This window comes from Garra rufa, chromosome 23 (genome assembly GCF_049309525.1).
Source record: "Garra rufa chromosome 23, GarRuf1.0, whole genome shotgun sequence".
Taxonomy (NCBI): Eukaryota; Metazoa; Chordata; class Actinopteri; order Cypriniformes; family Cyprinidae; genus Garra; species Garra rufa.
The window spans coordinates 31254260-31275714 of NC_133383.1; the positions used below are offsets into that span (position 1 = coordinate 31254260).

At 33.5% G+C, this 21455-nt stretch overlaps 1 protein-coding gene across 1 annotated transcript in view; it reads right to left on the reverse strand.

The window, feature by feature from the left end:
- ankrd55 (ankyrin repeat domain 55) overlaps positions 1-9933 on the reverse strand; it is a 30180-nt gene extending 20247 nt beyond the window's left edge. Inside the window, exons 1-5 of the mRNA XM_073830132.1 lie at positions 9658-9933; positions 5872-5991; positions 3984-4114; positions 1358-1467; positions 733-793 (exon numbers count right to left, since the gene is read on the reverse strand). Of these exons, the coding sequence (XP_073686233.1) occupies positions 733-793; positions 1358-1467; positions 3984-4114; positions 5872-5991; positions 9658-9697 (462 nt within the window). The 5' untranslated portion in view covers positions 9698-9933. The remainder of the gene's footprint in view (positions 1-732; positions 794-1357; positions 1468-3983; positions 4115-5871; positions 5992-9657) is intronic.
- Between the last annotated feature and the right edge of the window lie 11522 nt (positions 9934-21455).

Genomic DNA, 21455 nt, shown 5'->3' on the forward strand with positions numbered 1-21455 from the left:
GGGTGGCCAAGTATGTCTCCAGACCTGAACCCTATTAATCACCTGTGGGTCATCCTCAAGCGTAAGGTGGAGAAGCACCATGTGTCTAACGTCCAGCAGCTCTGTGAGGAGTGGAAGAGGATCCCAGCAACAATCTGTGCAGCTCTGGTCAATTCCATGCCCAGGATGATTAAGGCAGTGCCAGATAACAATGGTGCTAACAAAAAATATTGACACTTTGGACAAGTTCACTTAGGGTGTACTCACTTTTATTGCCAGCTATTTTGACAATAATGGCTGTATGTTGAGTTATTTTCAGAGGACAGTAAATCTATACTGCTATACAAGCTGCACACTGACTACTCTATTTCTATAGTAATGTCCCTTGAGAAGATATACTAAAATGGTTGCTGAAATGTGAGGGGTGTACTCTCTTTTGTGAGATACTGTATATAACATACATGACATTACCCTGTAGCAGGTCTATACAGGTGGAGCTGGGGAAGGTGAGGTCTCTGAAGCACCAAGTATTTATTTTGGCTGCTGATGCAAAAGTAACCAATCAGTTGCACCATGTGATTATATCAGATCAACCTGCAACATCTAGAGTTTCATGACAGACATTTGTATTTCTTTTTTTTTTTTAAACAGTATCTAAATATACTTTTAAGATTTGAATTGCATCACATGCACATTCAATGCTATGCAGTGCACTTCTTATCCAAAAGCTGAAACTCATCTGCTCTGACTCACCTCATTGTCTTGATGGTTGATTTCACACAGTGTTGACTGCTGTAACAGCACAGCCATGAGCCTTAAACAAACAAACAAAACATAATTATTATTGTATAAACACTGCACACACCTTTTAACTTATATAATAAAACACAAACCAGGTTATTAATGAGAAATGTAGGGATATCAAATAAGAGGGATTTGTGCATGTTTATATTTGGATAAAATTTCCCCCCTTTTTTCAGAATAATATGCACTCATGAATCAAGTAAATAGGGTCAGTTTTTAGGCTCATCAACACTTCCATCTCTGTTCCTAATTATCATCTTGTCAAATGTAAGTGTTCTTGCCAATGGACAGTGAGGAGTAGGAAGCACCACTGAATTGCATCTATTGTTGTTCACACAGCGTGATGCACGGGGGAGTGGAGAAGAAAATGTCTTCTTCCTATCACACAACCCACCCTGATGCTGTTTTCTACAGAGACAGCACATACAGACTAGCAGGGGCAAATAAATGGCTTACATGAGTTGAATTTCAAGAACCTACACTGAGATGTAACCAGAAGAAAAAAAATCGCTTTGCTGTGTAACGTGGAACACAATTCTGCAACGATTTCAAAACAAAACCATGTAGGATGTACCTGAAGTCAGTTTCAGCGGTAGCAGCATGAATTGGCAAGCGTCCGTTCTTATCGGGGATGTTCTGTTTTGCCCCGTTGCGAAGTAAACACACACAGCCTTCCAGCCAGCCCTGCAGAGGATAAAACCACCAGACCAAACTAACTAAACACGCATTTATTTAGTCAAAGCTAGGAGGAAAAAATGCAACTTCAGACATGATGTTTCATAAACACAGGCTGAAGAATAACAATCCATTGACAACAATGTAAATGGATCCAGCATATGTTGTTAGGTATGTTTTGAAGCATGGCTGCTGGTTAGAGCTGGTTTAAGCTGTTCTGATTCCAACAAAACAACTTTTTTACAGCAATAAAATGTTAAAAATGTCTTTGTTAAGGATTTTTCTTACAAACATGCTTTTCACTTCACAAGAAATGAATTGATCAGCTTTAGAGGTTATTGCTTTAAGAACTGATTATAAACCAAGGGGTTTGTGGAACTTCAACAAGTTCCAGGGGACCTGTTCATTTTCCTGTATGGAACTATACAGAGATATGACCTAAAATTAAAAAAGCACACTTCTTCTACTTTCTTCACTGCAACAGTAAAACTCTGCCTGTGTTCATACATTACAATAAATGTCATCGTGAATTAACCGACATTTGCTAATCTATATTTCTGCTTAAATCCACGGCACATAAGACAAAAATATATATGGATATTCTTCCTTTATGTCCCATCACATTTGTTACATTCTTCCGTTCTATTCTGTTTTGTTCTTGTCTATTCTATTCTATTCTATTCTATTCTGTTCTGTTCTGTTCTGTTGTTCTATTCTATTCTTATACGTCATATCATATTTTGTTTTACATTATTCTGTTTTATTCTATTCTATATTATTACATGTCCCATCTTTATTTTTATTCTATTTTAATTTATTCTGTTCTATTCTATTCTATTCTATTCTATTCTATTCTAGTCTAGTCTAGTCTAGTCTGATCTAGTCTTTTATTATACATCCCATTATATTTTTACACTATCCTATCCTATTTTTTGCATTATTCTATTCTATTCTATTCTATTCTATTCTATTCTATTCTATTCTATTCTATTCTATTCTATTCTGTTCTGTTCTGTTCTGTTTTTATATGTCCTGATACTATTTCTATTCTATACTATTCTATATCTCCACACTCTACATTTTTAATTCTACATTCATGTTTTATTCTAATTTTTACATTCTGCATGTTCTGTTTGATTCTGTTAAAGCATTATGTCCCATCATTTTACACTCTTCTATTTTATTCTGTTCTATTCTATTCTATTCTATTCTATTCTATTATTATACTTCCTATCAAATTTTTTTACATTATTCTATTCTGTCTTATTCTATTTTATATTATTAAATATCCCATCCTTATTTCTATTTTACACTATTCTACTCTGTTCTATTCTACTCTATTCTATTCTATTCTATATTATTATATGTCCCATCCTAATTTCTACATTCTTCTACTCTACTCTATTCTACTCTTTTCTATTCTGTTCTTATATGTCCTATTACAATTTCTATTCAATTCTATTTCCACATTCTCTACATTCTCATTGTTTCAATCTAATTTTTACATTCTTCTTTTATGTTCTGTTCTAATCCGTTCATTCATTAGGTCCCATCATATATTTTACATTCTATTCTATACTATATTATTATACTCTGCATTATCTACTCTATTCTTCTACTCTATGTTTTTCTATTCTGTTCTTATATGTCCTATTAGAATTACATATCAGTTCATATCAATCAGTTTTGGCATAATCAGACAGATGATGAAAAAAGAGTTTATTCTAATGTAGACACACAGACATGAAGAATCAGCGTGAGAATCACAACAATGGTGACCATCAAAAAGCGTGTTGTAGTCAATCAGAACTCATCCATGACTCCCATCATGGATTGCGGCATGAATAAATTATGAGAGTTCAGAGTTGATCTGTTTATCTGAAAATGCCGTTTGTCACCATTGTTGAGGTTCATGGGCTGGTTCTTGATGTCTATGTGTGCCGATGTGAAAACTTTTTTTTTTAAACAGGTTGTTAAAAAAAACTTTCCAAAAAGGATAGGAAGTGCTGGAACTTCTGTGGATTGTCAAGGCTATTACAATTAGCAAACAAACAAAAAAATACTAAGAGATTAGACACCAGGTGATTCATGTCAAACAACGATTCGGCTAAAACATAATCATTACCTGATGACATGAGCTTATGTCTGGCTGTTTTAACTCAAATACAGCAGCCAGACAAGCCCTACTATTGAAGATTTAAGGGTCAAGAGCCCAACTAATGCAAACATTGACCACTATAATGGTTGCTTTAAAAATTAGGTTTTCTCTATTGGTGATTCTGCTTATTAACATCAGATGTCTTCAATAATGATCAATCATCACTTCGTTAATCACCTAATTATCTCTTTAACTTCAACACTGCTTCAGTGTTAACTTTTAACACTGATTTCAGTGTATATATGAGTCCACAATTAACACTGAGGAGTGTTAAATTAACACCGGGGATTTTGCTGTGTACCTAACAAGCATAGGCTTGTTTTTTCAACAGGGATCAATGATCCTCAGAGTTTCTCAGTTTCTTTACCAGGTATGTTGCTAGAGAGAGGGATGTCCGTCCACAGGCATCTTGCGTGTTGATAGAAGCTCCCATCTTCAGCAGCAGCTTGACTGTATCCACCTGCCTCCCAGACACAGCATGCATCAGCGGTGTGGAGCCTGTCATCAAAACATTCACAGTCAGAAACGCTTAACAGCGTTCTCATTCAAATTAACATGTAGGTCAGCTCTACTGTAATCCATTTATGATGGTGGCTTATTTCTGTCTCAGATTTGCTGAATGTGTGAATTGCATGACTATTATAGCTTGATTATAGGTTTTTCTTTGATTGATGAGGGAGACATACCATGAAACCTCTCTTCTTTAGCTTGGTGCCTGTGCCAAACTCACAGACTTGTGGATGACTGCCAGACCTTGCTAAGTGGTTGGTTGCTTGGCATAGCAAAATATCACATTTTGGTTTCTAAATATTGCCTCAATGTAATGCACACCTCTTCGTAACATGCTGCATAAATTAATGTATTACTCATGTGAGTAGCTTAAACAAGTTCAAAGTCAATACTTGGGGTTAACTATAAGTAACAGTAATTATTGCCTTGGCAAACACCACTAATAACACAATAATTTTCGCCAGCTTGCACTTGAAATACCACAGCCTTTAGTATCAGGACAGGTGAGATTTTTCAATAGAAGGCCTACACTTTAACATACAAGAAGACTGACTTCCATAGCATTTTTTCCATACTATGGAAGTCAATGGCTACAACAGTTTTCAAAATATCTTATTTTCTGTTCAACAGAAGAAAGAAACTCATACAGGTTTAGAACAACTTAAGGGTGAGTAAATGATTACAGAATTTTGGCAGAAAACTATCATTTTAAGATGATTTAACTTCTATGGCATCGTGAAGCACCTTTCCTTTTATGAGTGTATATGTAAAAAAGTGTATGCATCAAATTTGGAGAAATTCCATCACTTGCTCACCAAGGGATCCTCTGCAGTGAATGGGTGCCGTCAGAATGAGAGTCCAAACAGCTGATAAAAACATCACAATAATCCACAAGTAATCCACTCCAGTCCATCAGTTAATGTCTTGTGAACTGAACAGCTGTGTGTTCGTAAGAAACAAATCAATAATAACAAAGACGTTTTTTATTTCAAACTGTTGCTTCTGGACAAAATATGACTCCATAGTCCATAATAAGGCTTCCTCTATTAAAAAAGTCCATCTCTCACATCCAAATCCATCCACATATTTGTTTTGTACAGTTTTGGCTCTCCTGTTTCAGACTTTTTCACTGGAGGATGCATTATTTTGGATTATAGACTCATATTTTAGCTGGAAGCAACAGTTTGAAGTTAAAAACGTCTTTGTTATTGATTTGTTTCTTACAAACACACAGCTTTTCAGTTCACAAGATGTGGATTGCTTGTGGATTATTGTGATGTTTTGATCAGATGTTTGGACTCTCATTCTGACGGCACCCATTCACTGCAGATGATCCATTGGTGAGCAAGTGATGGAATTTCTCCAAATATGATGCATAAACTTTTTTAAATATACACTCTTAAAAATAAAGGTGCTTCATGATGCCATAGAGTAACCTTTTATGTCTAAATGTTTCCATAAAGAACATTTAGTTTGTTTCACAAAAGGTTCTTTGTGGCAAAAGATTATAAAAAGGTAAGAAAGAGATGGTTCTTTAAAGAACCTTTGACTGAAGGGTTCTTTGTGGAACCAAAAATGGTTCTTGTATGGCATCGCTGTGAAGAACACTTTGAAGCACCTTTATTTTAAAGAGTGTACAGTATTTTGAAGTTTACAAGTATTTGAAGACACTACACTACACATTAATTTCAACCGATGAGCTTTGTATAGAGTTTAAAGTTGCAATATGCCATGTCAAAGAATACCTTCACTATCACAGCACTCGAGGATGGACGGATCCTCTCGTATCGTAGCCGTCAGCGTGTTCACATCTCCATTTGCTGCTGCCTGGTACACCACATTCAGATCAACCTCCTCAGCAGCTTCTAGAGGAAAATGGATCAAATGGATGATTCATTTACATTTACATTTATTCATTTAGCAGATGCTTTTATCCAAAGCGACTTACAATTGAGAATACAACAAGTGATTCATCCTAAGGAGGCAGATCAACATAGGAAGTGCTCAAAAATACCATATGACAGGCGTTGTTAGATAGTACGGGCTAGAAAGGGAAGATCAGGAAAGAGAGGAAAAGATTTTTTTTTTTTTTTTTTATTGAGTCAAATAGTGTCGAAAAAGATGGGTTTTCAGCAGTCGCTTGAAGACAGTAATGGAGTCAGCGTTTCGGATGGGGGTGGGAAGATCATTTCACCAGGCAGGGACGTTGAAGGAGAATGTTTTGGAAAGTGATTTCATGCCTCTCTGTGGTGGTACAATAAGGCGTCTTTCACTAGAGGATCTCAGACTTCTGGAGGGAGTGTAGATGTGTAGTAGTGAATGGAGGTAGGCAGGTGATGAGCCGGTGGCTGTCCTATAGGCCAGCATCAGTGTCTTGAATTTGATGCGAGCCGTAACCGGTAGCCAGTGCAGGGATATGAAGAGAGGTGTGACATGGGCCTTCTTGGGCTCATTGAAGACCAGTCGTGCTGCTGCATTCTGAATCATTTGTAGAGGTTTGATTGTACATGCTGGAAGACCAGCTAAAAGAGTATTGCAGTAGTCCAGCCTGGAAAATGACCAGGGCCTGTACGAGGAGTTGTGCAGCATGCTCTGTTAGGAAGGACCTGATCTTTCTGATGTTGTGCAATGCAAACCTGCAGGATCGAGCAGTTTTAGCTATGTGGTCTTTAAAAGTCAATTGGTCATCAAAGATTACACCAAGATTTCTGGCTGAAGTCGATGGGGTAATTGTTGATGAACCTAACTGGATGGAGAAGTCATGTTGTAAAGTTGGAGTGGCAGGAAAGACAAGGAGCTCAGTTTTAGCTAGATTGAGCTGAAGATGGTGTTCCTTCATCCATGCAGAGATATCCGCCAGGCAGCCAGAGATCCTTGCAGCTACTGATGGATCTTCTGGTTTGAAAGAAAGATAAAGCTGTGTGTCATCAGCATAGCAATGGCAGGAAAAGCCATGTGCCTGTATGATGGGGCCCAGAGATGTGGTATATATGGAGAAGAGGAGGGGTCCAAGAACTGATCCCTGAGGAACCCCAGTGACCAGTTGATGAGTTTTGGAAACCTCCCCTCCCCAGGCCACTCTGAAAGACCTGCCAGAGAGATAGGATTTGAACCAGCGAAGTGAAGTCCCTGTGATGCCCAACGATGAGAGGGTAGACAGAAGGATCTGGTGATTCACTGTGTCAAATGCTGCAGATAGGTCCAGCAAGATGAGTACTGATGATTTGGAATCAGCTTTTGCAATCCGCAAGGCTTCAGTGACAGACAGTAGTGCCGTCTCAGTTGAATGGCCACTCCTGAACCCTGACTGGTTAGCATCCAATAGGTTGTTCTGTGCGAGAAATAAAGATAGCTGGTTGAAAACAGCTCGTTCCAATGTTTTTGCTATGAACGGAAGGAGAGAGACAGGTCTATAGTTGTCTATGAGTGAAGTTCAATAACATCTTCATTTGAACATTCCCTATATGTATGATTTAAGAAAAATAACAGCAAGCAGCTTATTTAATTGCTTATCATTGACTTGTCAGCTTCAGATTAATCAACAGATTAATCAACATTTGTTCAAGGCATGATACTTGTTTGAAATGAATCCTAATTAATCAACAGGTCAAGAGATTAGGTGTTGAGGATGTTTTCCCATAGAAACGAAAAATCTCAAATAAGATCTCACCAATGTTTCTCCTAGACATTCACTCTTAAAAATAAGGGTGTTTTTGCAGTGATGCCATAGAAGAACCATTCTTGGTTCCCCAAAGAACCTTTCAGTGGACAGTTCCTAAAAGAACCATTTTGATGAACATTTTAAAAAATGTACGACTATAAAGAACCTTTTCTGCATTTGAAAGGTTCCATGGATGTTCATAGAACCTTGGATCCCAATAAAGAACCTTTATGAACAGTACTATTTTTTATGTTATACAGAAATCTCTTCTGCTCACCAAGCCTGCATTTATTTGATCCAAATTACAGCAAAAACAGTAACATTTTGAAATATTTTTACTATTCTATTTAAAATAACTGTGTTCTATTTGAATATATTTTAAAATGCAATTTATTCCCGTGATCCTGTGAATTTTCAGCAGAATTACTCCAGAAATCATTCTAATATTCTGATTAGCTGTTCAAGAAACATTTTATTTGTACATTTTATTATTATTATTATTAATATTATTATTATTATTATTAAACAGTTGAGTACATTTTTTCAAGAAATAAAAAATACTTTTTATTTAGCAAGGATGCTTTAAATTGATCAAAAGTGAGGATAAAGACATTTATAATGTTACAAAAGAGTTCTATTTCAGATAAATGCTGTTCTTCTGAACTTTCTATTCATCAAAGAAACCTGAAAAAATTATACTCAGCTGTTTTCAACATCATAAAAATAATAAAGATTTTTAAGCAGCAAATTAGAATATTAGAATGATTTCTGAAGGATCATGTGACACTGAAGACCGGAATAATGCTAAAAATTCAGCTTTGAAACCACAGAAATAAATTACATTTTAAATTATATTCAAACAGAAAACAGTTATTTTAAATGGTAAAAATATTTGAAAATTTTACTATTTTTGCTGTACTTTAGATCAAATTAAAAGCAGGCTTGGTGAGCAGAAGAGACTTCTTTAAAAAAAAAAAAACATTTAAAAAAATTGCTTTTATTAGTGTCAGTATATTTTATTTTTTACTTTTATTTAGCAAGGATGCTTTAAATTGATCAAAAGTGATGATAAAGACATTTAAAATGTTTCAAAAGATTTCTATTTCAGATAAATGCTGTTCTTCTGAACTTTCTATCAAAGAAACCTGAAAAAATTCTTCTCAGCTGTTTTCAACATCATAAAAATAATAATGTTTTTTTAAGCAGCAAATCAGAATATTAGAATGATTTCTGAAGGGTCATGTGACACTGAAGACCGGAATAATGCTAAAAATTCATCTTTGAAACCACAAAAATAAATCACATTTCAAAATATATTCAAACAGAAACCAGTTATTTTAAATAGTAAAAATATTTCAAAATTTTACTCTTTTTGCTGTACTTCTTCTTTAAGCTTTTATTGTTCACATCAACAACTGGATCACAAATGAATGAACTCCTAAGGAGATATGTAAACAACCTTGATGAAATTAAATATACTAAGCAATTATTATGGTTTGAGCAACCTCTGAGAAATCAAATATTCCTCTGGGCTTATATTATTGTCTAGGGTGTGTGTAGGGTGTATTACAGATATAACAACACAGAAGATCCGCTGACAGAGCTGCTGTCACAGACCTCATCGACTACAACACAAAAGCCGGAATTTATCAAGAAGCACTGATGGTGACCCTCGTGGTTTACAAATCATCTCAGTCATAGCCACTATAGCTACTCTTCATTGTGGTACAGACACACAAACAGATGGCAGTCCTCACATCACGCATGCAAATGATGGGCCATGGCAAAGCCAGTTGATAAGCATTACCATGGCAACAGTGGCAGCGGCACCTCCTTGTGTGTCTGTGTGTGCATGTGTGTAGTGCTTTACCTTTATGCTGCTCAAATACGGATGAAGAGTTGAACTCCATAACAGATCAGATGCAGCCTTTAGAGAAATCCCTCTGGTGCCCACGACATGATGTCGCCTCCGCTCCTGATTCCGACAGCGAGTGCGCACAACGACTCAGACTGCTCGCATGGGGAACGGATAAAGAAAGGCAGGGTGGCAGATGCGGTACACAGAAAGAAAGAAGCGGCTGGGAGCGGAGAGGCAGGTGTCGCAGACGCGTGAGCATCAGTTCCTGGAGGCGGCTGGAGGAGGCAGCTGGAGAGGCTGCTCTGTTTGATTTTGCGTGATGTGATGGGGAAACACACTGAGCATGTGCAGAAGCTGCACTTCACAGCCTGGTGACAGCACTACTGTTGTGTTCACAACGATAAACGCTGACGAGACCGAACTGATGCTGGACGCAGAGTGTGTCCTCAACTCTAGCGGTTATTCCTTTAAACACTGATTATCAACCAGGGGGAACTTCAACAAGTTCCATGGGACTTATATTACAGAATATATTACAGAAAAATTATCTAGAATAAAAAAAGAACACTTCTTTCTTTACTGCAACAATACAACTCTGCCTGTGTTCATACGTTAAATATCAAATATTAAATGTCATAGTAAAACAACCGACATTTTGCAAATCTAGATTTCTGCATAAACGCACGGCACATAAGACATAAACAACAACAACAACAACAACAACAACAACAAAAAAAACACTGGGAAACACTAACTTAAATTATTCATCTATTTTTCCTTACCAACTCTTGAGAGGTACTGAAGATCTGGAGGAAAAGATCTATTCTATTCTATTCTATTCTATTCTATTCTATTCTATTCTTATACGTCCTATTATAATTTTTACATTAATTTATTGTTCTACCATTTTTATTATATCTTTGATCTTAATTTTTACCTTCTTTTTTCCCTGTTCTGTTCTATTCTGTATTCTTTTATTATCTATTCTATTCTATTATTATATTCCCCATTCTAATTTTTACATTCTATTCTATTCTATTCTATTATTTACGCCCTATCATACTTTTTTACATTAATTTATTCTGTTCTACATTATTTTATTTTATCATTCATCCTAATTTTTACTTTCTTTTTTCCTGTTCGGTTCTATTCTGTATTATTTTATTATCAATATTATGTTATCCTATTCTATTCTATTCTATTATATTATATTATATTATTTCTATTCTAGTTGTTTATTCTATTCTATATTATTATATGCCCCATCCTAATTTTCTACATTCTATTCTATTTTATATTATTATATGTTCCATCCTAATTTCTACATTCTATTCTATTCTATTCTATTCTATTCTATTCTATTCTATTCTATTCTTTTATTTTATTCTATTCTATATTATATGCCCCATCCTAATTTTCTACATTCTATTCTATTTTATATTATTATATGTCCCATCCTTATTTCTACATTATTCTATTATATTCTGTTCTATTCTATTTTGTTATGCTATTTATTATACGTTCTTTTTTTTTCATTATTCCATTCTATTATTATGCATCCTATCATAATTTTTTACATTATTCTATTCTATTCTATTCAATTATATTCTATTCTATTTTTATTTTTTTAAATTCTATTCTATTCTATTCTATTCTATTTTATTCTATTCTATTCTATTTTTATACGTCCTAGTACAGTTTTTATTCTTTTCTATTCTATTCTATTCTATTCTATTCTATTCTATTCTATTCTATTCTATTCCATATGTATTATATGTCCCGTCCTAATTTTTTAATTCTTACATTGCTGTGTTCTTTTCATTTTACTCTTGTTTTTTTTTTTTTTTCTGTACTTTTCTGTTGTGTTATGTTGTATAAAATGTATTGTGTCATTGTAATTTCATAAATTGTCAGGTCTGAATGTCAAGGCAAAACCTGTTATGATCTTGTTAAAACAGAATGTCTGTCTAAGCGTTTCACACATATTTTCATTTCATTCATGTTTATCCTGCAGCCTGTCACCATGGGAACCCTGGAGGACATCATGAGGAACAGCGGGGAGTCCATGCCTACACACTGATTCTGCAGATAAACGACACCCACATCATAATGCTCATTAAAAATCACTCACATGTAGAATAAAGCCAGTTTTTGCCAATTCAGTTGTGTTTCTAATCACACTCGAATAGTGACGCCAAAGAATAGAATGAGATGTTTCATTCATAACAGCAGCTGCAGCATTCCGCTCGTGGAAGGGGGCGTTCCAGAAGAGAGTGTGTGTGTGATGACTAGAAAATATTACCGATGTTCCAGTTTTGCCGTTTTCTTTCTTTACTTAAGGCAACAGTCTAAAACACCCTGATTATATACAACCAGATTCAGCCTAAATATATTTTAAAATGAGCTGCAATCAATACATATTAAGGGGAGACACTGCAGGTGAATAGGGTAAAACAAATTAACTAATAGTTATCACCTTACTTATCCAATTGATTGATTACATTGATAATTGCAAACATTTTTTGTATTACAAGTTTTCCCAAATGTTAGGTTTAAATATGCAAATGAGCCATTATTTAATTAAATATGCGCTAATTTGCATACATTTCTAGTACAAAAATCTAAACACTGGATGAAGTCGGTTTCAAAATTCTTGTTTAATTTTTTTTTTTTTTTTTTTTTTTTTTTACATATTAGAGTCAAAAGTTTGTACATAGGGGATTTTCTAATTTCGTTATGCCATAATTCAGAAGAAAATTAGAACAGACAGGAAACACTATATTTTGTTTACCATTTTTGGGGGAATAAAATGTTGTATAAAATCAAGTAAATCATATGCGAACAAATTCCTCTGCAAAAGCCTTCAGGATATAGACAGAAATAAAAATGTAAAGTCTGGTGTGTGTAAGTGCTACTGAAGTGGAGATTTATGGCTCAGTGTAGGAGAAAAAACTCATTTTGAGAAAACCGCCTTTAAAAATATGTATTGTAATTCAAATCTGTTGACACAAATAGATAAAGTGCTACAAAAGAAACACTTAACAGTGTTTTTTCGATCTTTTCCACTGGTCTAAAAAAAAAAAAACACTTTATGAAAACCCAAAAAGCCCAAAATCTCAAACTTAATTTGCCCGCAGTGTCTCCCCTTAACCATTTGTAATGAGAAAAAGGTATTTGTTTTATAATAAATCAAAACATAGTATATATTTCTAATGTCCAGTAATAAAGCAAGTGGGAACATTTCCCATCTCTTACTTTCACAAAGCAGAATCTTTGTAAGGGAGGCTGAAATTGTAATGCAATTTAATGTGTATTGCTACTAGATGGCGCTGTTAAATCACATTACAAAATGACAAGTCAAGAAGTGCTGTTCAAACAAACCTTTACTGAAACATGTTCAATCAATTGAATCTTATCATTGAGCAATATAACTATTAATAACCATGAATATAAGAACTATTTTTTGAAGTGGCAGTCCACTAATTATAATTAGTGTTAGTGATAATAATATTTACAAAAATGAAAATATGAATTTTATTTTTTTTTACAAAAATGAAATGAATATACATTTTAGAGCATTTTAGAGATATTCTGTTTGCAACACAGTAAAGACTTTTATCTTTTTTTTTTGTTTGTTTTTGGTATATACATACAAGTGGTATATACATGCAAATATTGAACAAAACATTTATTTTACAACTGAACATAACCAAAACATTGTCCCCCAGTTTCACAGACATGGCTTAAGCCTACCATTAAGAAAAAGAAGTTTATTCAAGTGTGCTATTCTTTTAAACCCAAAAAAAAAAAAAAACATGAAAGTATACTTTCAGTCTACTTTTTATGTACTTCTCAGAAATGTGCTGTATACAAAAAGTCAAAATATATTTGAACTATACTTGTGCTCTGAGAAACCCAATCTGAGAATTTCCAAAACACAAGAAACAGAAACAACAGATGCTTCCACCTGTAATCTAACACAATCATCAGACATAAAACAGCATCAAAACCATAAATATGGAAAACTGTGTAACATTACGAAATAAAATGCACAGCAAAATCTCAGTGTTAATTGTGGACTCATATATACACTGGCTTCAGTGTAGAAGTATTAAAAATTTAAGGTTTAAGAGCCTAACTAATGCAAACATTGACCACTATTATGGTTGCTTAAAAATTTTGTTTTTCTCCTTTGGTGATTCTGCTTATTAACATCAAGTGTCTTCAATAATGATCAATCATCACTTCATTAATCACCTAATTATCTCATTAACTTTCATTGCTTTCAGTGTATATATGAGTCCACAATTAACACTGGGGAGTGTTAAATTAACACCGGGGATTTTGCTGTGATATGTTTTTACTTTGTACTGCAAGTATACTCACATGTATACTGATAGGGGTGAGCGGGCACAACCTAACGCGGGGTTAAACACACGTGGTTTAAATATTTCCACACATGCTAGTATAACCCAGAGCCATAGAGAAAGATTTTGAAAAGTTTCTCTATGGCTCTGGTATAACCAAATTTACGGTATTTACTAGTTACCATAGCAACACTATGCAGAGAAAAAAGAACGCCAAAATTCAAAAGCCTTTTGAATATCGCTGAATATTTATTTTACCATAGTAAAAGTACATTTCTGGCTGAAGTAAACTTTTCATTTCAGTTTTTAGTATTCATTTAAAATTAGACAAATGTGCTATTATTTTAATCTCCAATTTGTTATTTATCAGTTTAGATGGTTTATTAATGCTTCGCAAACCAGCAGAAGACACTAACCTGTATTATATTCCAGTCGCGCAGATGGGGAACGTTGAAACACTGTGTGACAATATGTAATCTAGTTGTGTACTCAAAGTTTACAACTGTTATACTTAAAAGTATACTTTTATATACTAGAAAGTGGGCCAATTTAGTGCCAGGAGTATTGAAATGGTACACTTAAAAGTATACTAGTAGTACACTGATATTTGTTTACTTGCTACATAAAGTAAAATATACTTGAACTTTACTTAAGTACACTTAATAAAATAAACTTACTTGTACTTCTTTTTGGTAAGGGTAGTCCTAGACTAAAGTGTAGGTCTGAGCTGTTTCAACTAAAAGAAACTTGCACTGATCTTAAAATATATCAGTGTCTTTATTTTGTCTCAAGATGCACACAAGTAATGTTTTTTTTTTTTGTTTGTTTTTTTTTTGTAATGTTTATAAAAATTACTTAAATGTTTTAACTGAACTGTGGCCTAATCCTGGTTTAGGCTAAACCCTGTCTATGAAACTGGGCCTAAGTTATGATAGCATATAATACATTAAAATATACTATGTGTCCACTCTTTTGTACTGTAAATATTTGTTGATTTCCATGCCTTTTTCAGGTCACAATATTGAAATTCACGCATTTCCAGGTTTTCGGGTATTTCAGAACTAGTGTGCTCTGATGCACATATGCACAAAGTGCACTTTTAAGTATATTTTAAAAAAACTGTGACAGATAATATGATATTAATTAAATAAAATGCGGCTTAGTGTACTTGAAAATAGTACTTTCATGACTGATTCTTAACACACTTTTACAAAAAAAAGTTTTACTTTAAAGTACATATCATTTTAAAAATTCTTTTTCATGCTTCAAAGAAGTACATTTATTTTCTTGACTAGCTAAACAAAGGACTGACACATATAAAGTACTTGATGATCATTTGAACTGCAGTGTATTATTTATTTACTTCATTAAAAGTTCATATATTTAAAATGTTCTTAATTGTAAAATTATCATTACAAATGTGTAACTAATTGAAATAGTTAACATGTGTTTTAGTTTACCATAAATACTTGTCAGTATATTCGGCAGTGCACTTTAACCATATTTCAAAGATCATATACATATGTTATTGTATTATGAAATGCACTAAAGCCCTACTTATCTAAGTGGATTAAAAATCACTCTAAAATTCAGCTTACTGCACTTAACATAAATTGAAACTATAATGCATTTTCATTCAGCAATTAGCATGCATTTAAGTTAAAACTGTATGCATGCTATACTCTAAACTAAAGTGTAAACTTTTCTTTCACAAGATATTAAAGACAACTCTAAACAGATAAAAATACAAATTATTTGACAAACATATACCAGTCAAAAGTTTTTGAACAGTAAGATTTTTTACGTTTTTTAAAGAAGTCCCTTTTGCTTACCAAGCCTGCATTCATTTAATCCAAAATACTGCAAAAGCAGTAATATTGTGATATATTTTTACTTTTTAAAATAACTGCTTTCTTTTTAAATATATTTTAAAATGTAATTTATTTCTGTGATGCAAAGCTGAATTTTCAACATCGTTACTCCAGTCTTCAACGTCACATGATCCTTCTGAAATCATTCTAATATTCTGATTTGCTGTTCAAGAAACATTTCTTTTATTATTATATCAATAACAGAGTAAATCTTTGGACTCTTTGAGGAATAGAAAGATCCAAAGATCAGCCTTTATCTGACCAAAAACTTTTGTAACATTATAAACCATTCAAAATTTTGGAATCAGTATTTTTTCAAAACATAAAATGATAGAAATTAATGTTTTTTTCATCAAGGATGCTTTAAAATGACCAAAAGTGATGATAAAGACATTTATAATTTTACAAAAGATTTCTATTCTTCTGAACTTTCTATTCATTAAAGAAACCTAAATCCATTTAGCTGTTTTCAACATAATAATAATCAATTATTTTTGAGCAGCAAATCATATTAGAATGATTTCTGAAGGATCATGTGACACTGAAGACTGGAGGGATGATGCTGAAAATTCAGGTTTGAAATGACAGGAATAAATTACATTTTAAAATATATTCAAATAGAAAACAGTTGTTTTAAATAGTAAAAATATTTCCAAATTTTACCCTTTTTGCTGTGCTTACTTGGTAAGCAGAAGAGACTTCTTTAAAAACATTAAAAATCTTACTGTTCAATAACTTTTGACTGGTAGTGCATTTTAACACATGCAGTGGGTACGGAAAGTATTCAGACCCCCATTAAATGTTTCACTCTTTGTTATATTGCAGCCATTTGCTGAAATTCCCTCATTAATGTACACACAGCACCCCATATTGACAGAAAAACAGAATTGTTGACATTTTTGCAGATTTATTAAAAAAGAAAAACTGAAATATCACATGGTCCTAAGTATTCTGACCCTTTTCTGCGACACCCATATATTTGACTGAGGTGCTGTCCATTTCCTCTGATCATCCTTGGGATGGTTCTACACCTTCATTTGAGTCCAGCTGTGTTTGATTATACTGATTGGACTTGATTAGGAAAGCCACACACCTGTCTATATAAGACCTTACAGCTCACAGTGCATGTCAGAGCAAATGAGAATCATGAGGTCAAAGGAACTGCCTGAAGAGCTCAGAGACAGAATTGTGGCAAGGCACAGATCTAGCCAAGGTTACAAAAAAAAAAATTCTACTGCACTTAATGTTCCTAAGAGCACAGTGGCCTCCATAATCCTTAAATGGAAGATGTTTGGGACGACCAGAACCCTTCCTAGAGCTGGCCGTCCGGCCAAACTGAGCTATCGGGGGAGAAGAACCCAAAGATCACTGTGGCTGAGCTCCAGAGATGCAGTCGGGAGATGGGAGAAAGTTGTAGAAAGTCAACCATCACTGCAGCCCTCCACCAGTCGGGGCTTTATGGCAGAGTGGCCCGACGGAAGCCTCTCCTCAGTGTAAGACACATGAAAGCCCGCATGGAGTTTGCTAAAAAAACAAACACCTGAAGGACTCCAAGATGGTGAGAAATAAGATTCTCTGGTCTGATGAGACCAAGATAGAACTTTTTGGCCTTAATTCTAAACCAGGCACTGCTCATCACCTGTCCAATACAGTCCCAACAGTGAAGCATCATGCTGTGGGGGTGTTTTTCAGCTGCAGGGACAGGACGACTGGTTGCAATCGAGGGAAAGATGAATGCGGCCAAGTACAGGGATATCCTGGACCAAAACCTTCTCCAGAGTGCTCAGGACCTCAGACTGGGCCGAAGGTTTACCTTCCAACAAGACAATGACCCTAAGCACACAGCTAAAAGAACAAAGGTGTGGTTCACAACAACTCTGTTCTTGAATGGCCCAGCCAGAGCCCTGACTTAAACACAATTGAGCATCTCTGGAGAGACCTAAAAATGGCTGTCCACCAACGTTTACCATCCAACCTGACAGAACTGGAGAGGATCTGCAAGGAGGAATGACAGAGGATCCCCAAATCCAGGTATGAAAAACTTGTTGCATCTTTCCCAAAAAGACTCATGGCTGTTTTAGATCAAAAGGGTGCTTCTACTAAATACTGAGCAAAGGGTCTGAATACTTAGGACCATGTGATATTTCAGTTTTTCTTTTTTAATAAATCTGCAAAAATGTCAACAATTATGTGTTTTTCTTTTAATATGGGGTTTCCTCATTTTTAATAAGGAAAAAATGAACTTAAATGGCTGCAATATAACAAAGAGTGAAACATTCAGGGGGGTCTGAATACTTTCCGTACCCACTGTAACACAGAAAATCTTCAACATTTATTGAATACCAGATTTTTTATTCAATTTTCAACATCAACCAATGATATATATTTTTTTATTATAAAATGATAGAAATTAATGTTTATATTTATCAGTTTTAAATAATAAAAATATTTCAAAATTTTACTCTTTTTGCTATACTTGGTAAGCAGAAGAGACTTCTTTAAAAACATTAATAACTTTTGACTGGTTGTGCATTTTAACACATAACACAGAACATCTTAAACATTTACTGAAAACCTGATTTTTTATTACATTTTCAACATCAACCAATGATAAAAGAAAATTTTAATTATAGACTGATAGAAATTAGTGTTTTTATTTATCAAGGATGCTTTAAAATGATCAAAAGTGATGATAAAGACATTTATAATATTACAAAGAGTTCTATTTCAGATAAATGCTGTTCTTCTGAACTTTCTGTTCATCAAAGAAACTTAAATCCACTTAGCTCAACATAATAATAATGATTTTTGAGCAGATATTACAATGATTTCTGAAGAATCATGTGACACTGAAGACTGGAGTAATGATGCTGAAAATTCAGGTTTGAAATCGCAGAAATAAATTACATTTTAAAATATATTCAAATAGAAAACAGTTGTTTTAAATAGTAAAAATATTTAAAAACTTTGTTTTTGCTGTACTTGGTAAGCAGAAGAGACTTCTTTAAAAACATTAAAAATCATACTGTTCAAAAACCTTTGACTGGTAGTGCATTTTAACTCATTACACACATAACATTTATTGAATACCAGATTTTTTATTTAATTTTCAACATCAACCAATGATAAAAAATAAATAAATAAATTATAAAATGATAGAAATTAATGTTTTTATTTATCAAGGATGCTTTAAAATGATCAAAAGTGATGATAAAGACATTTATAATATTACAAAGAGTTCTATTTCAGATAAATGCTGTTCTTCTGAACTTTCTGTTCATCAAAGAAACTTAAAAAAAATCCACTTAGCTCAACATAATAATAATTAATGATTTTTGAGCAGATAGAATGATTTCTGAAGGATCATGTGAGACTGAAGACTGGAGTAATGATGCTGAAAATTCAGGTTTAAAATCATAGGAGTAAATTACATTTTACAATATATCCAAATAGAAAAGTTATTTTAAATAATACAAATAATTCAAAATGTTACTTTTTTCTATACTTGGAAAGCAGAAGAGACATCTTTAAAAACATTAAAAATCTTACTGTTCAAAAACTTTTGACTGGTAGTGCATTTTAACACATTACACAGAAGATCTTCAACATTTATTGAATACCATATTTTTTTATTCAATTTTCAACATCAACCAATGATAACATTTTTTTTTTCATTATAAAATGATAGAATTAATGCTTTTATTCATCAAGGATGCTTTAAACAAAAGTGATGATAAAGTCATTTATTATATTACAATGATTTCTATTTCAGATAAATGCTGTTCTTCTGAACTTTATTCATCAAAGAAACCTGAAAACATAATAATAAATGGTTTTTGAGCAGCAAATCATATTAGAATGATTTCTGAAGGATCATGTGACACTGAAGTCTGGAGTAATGAAGCTTAAAAGTCAGGTTTGAAATCACAGGAATTAATTAGATTTTAAAACATATTCAAATAGAAAACAGTTGTTTTAAATAGTTAAAATATTTCAAAACTTTAAGCAGAAGAGACTTCTTTAAAAACATTAAAAATCTTACTGTTCAAAAAATTTGACTGGTTGTGCATTTTAAAACATAACACAGAACATCTTCAACATTTACTGAAAACCAGATTTTTTTTTACATTTTCAACATAAACCAATGATTTAAAAAAATGAATTATAAACTGATAGAAATTAATGTTTTTATTTATCAAGGATGCTTTAAAATGATCAAAAGTGATGATGAAGACATTTATAATTTTACGAAACATTTCTATTTCAGATAAATGCTGTTCTTTTCAAAGAACCTGAAAAAAAAATACACCTAGCTCAATATAATAATAATTAATTTTTGAGCAGATATTAGAATGATTTCTGAAGAATCATGTGACACTGAAGACTGGAGTAATGATGCTGAAAATTCAGGTTTGAAATCGCAGAAATAAATTAAATTTTAAAATATATTCTAATAGAAAACAGTTATTTTAAATAGTAAAAATATTTCAAAATTTTACTCTTTTTGCTGTACTTGGTAAGCAGAAGAGACTTCTTTAAAAACATTAAAAATCATAATGTGATTGTAACACATAACACACATAACATTTATTGAATACCAGATTTTTTATTCAGTTTTCAACATCAACCAATATAAAAAACATTTAATTATAAAATGATAGAAATTAATGTTTTTATTTATCAAGGATGCTTTAAACTGATCAAAAGTGATGATAAAGACATTTATAATATTACAAAGAGTTCTATTTCAGATAAATGCTGTTCTTCTGAACTTTCTATTCATCAAAATAAAAAAAATGTCACTCAGCGGTTTTCAACATAATATAAGATTTTTGAGCAGCAAATCATATTAGAATGATTTCTGAAGGATAATGTGACACAGAAGTCTGGAGTATTGATGAAATTGCAGGAATTAATTAGATTTAAAAATATATTCAAATAGAAAACAGTTATTTTAAATAGTAAAAATATTTGAAAATTTGAAGAGACGTCTTTGAAAACATAAAAAAACTTTTGACTGGTAGTGCATTTTAACACATAACACAGAAGATCTTCAACATTCATTGAATATCAGATTTTTTATGCAAATTTCAACATCAACCAATGATAAAATCTGCAATATGAACACACCCAGACAGTTTCATTTTCCATTTGCAGTCACATATTTAATAATAACTACATTGCACATAACTGGTTAGGTCAGAGTTTATAAGAACCTGATAAATGGGTTTCTAACATACAGTGTGCATGCTAACACATCCACCCCAGCCGCCTGTGAGACAAACACAAGCTCTCTTCGTCTCGTCTGCTGCTGGAGCTCTGGCCAGACGGAAGCATCGGCCCCACACCTCAGAGCAAGAGGAGAACCGCCTTTACGCAACCCCCACACCCTCCACCCCTTCCTCCTCGCACTTTCTGTGGTGGAATCGTCCTCGGCCTGCAACTGGGACATCTGCCGGAAGCAGGTCACCCACAGTGGGATGTGCGTTGTGTGACACAGGCCCCTGCAGCTCTGGGACTGAAGCCACAGCTCAGGCCTGCAGCAGGGTTCCTGGTCAAGGCAGATCGCCTG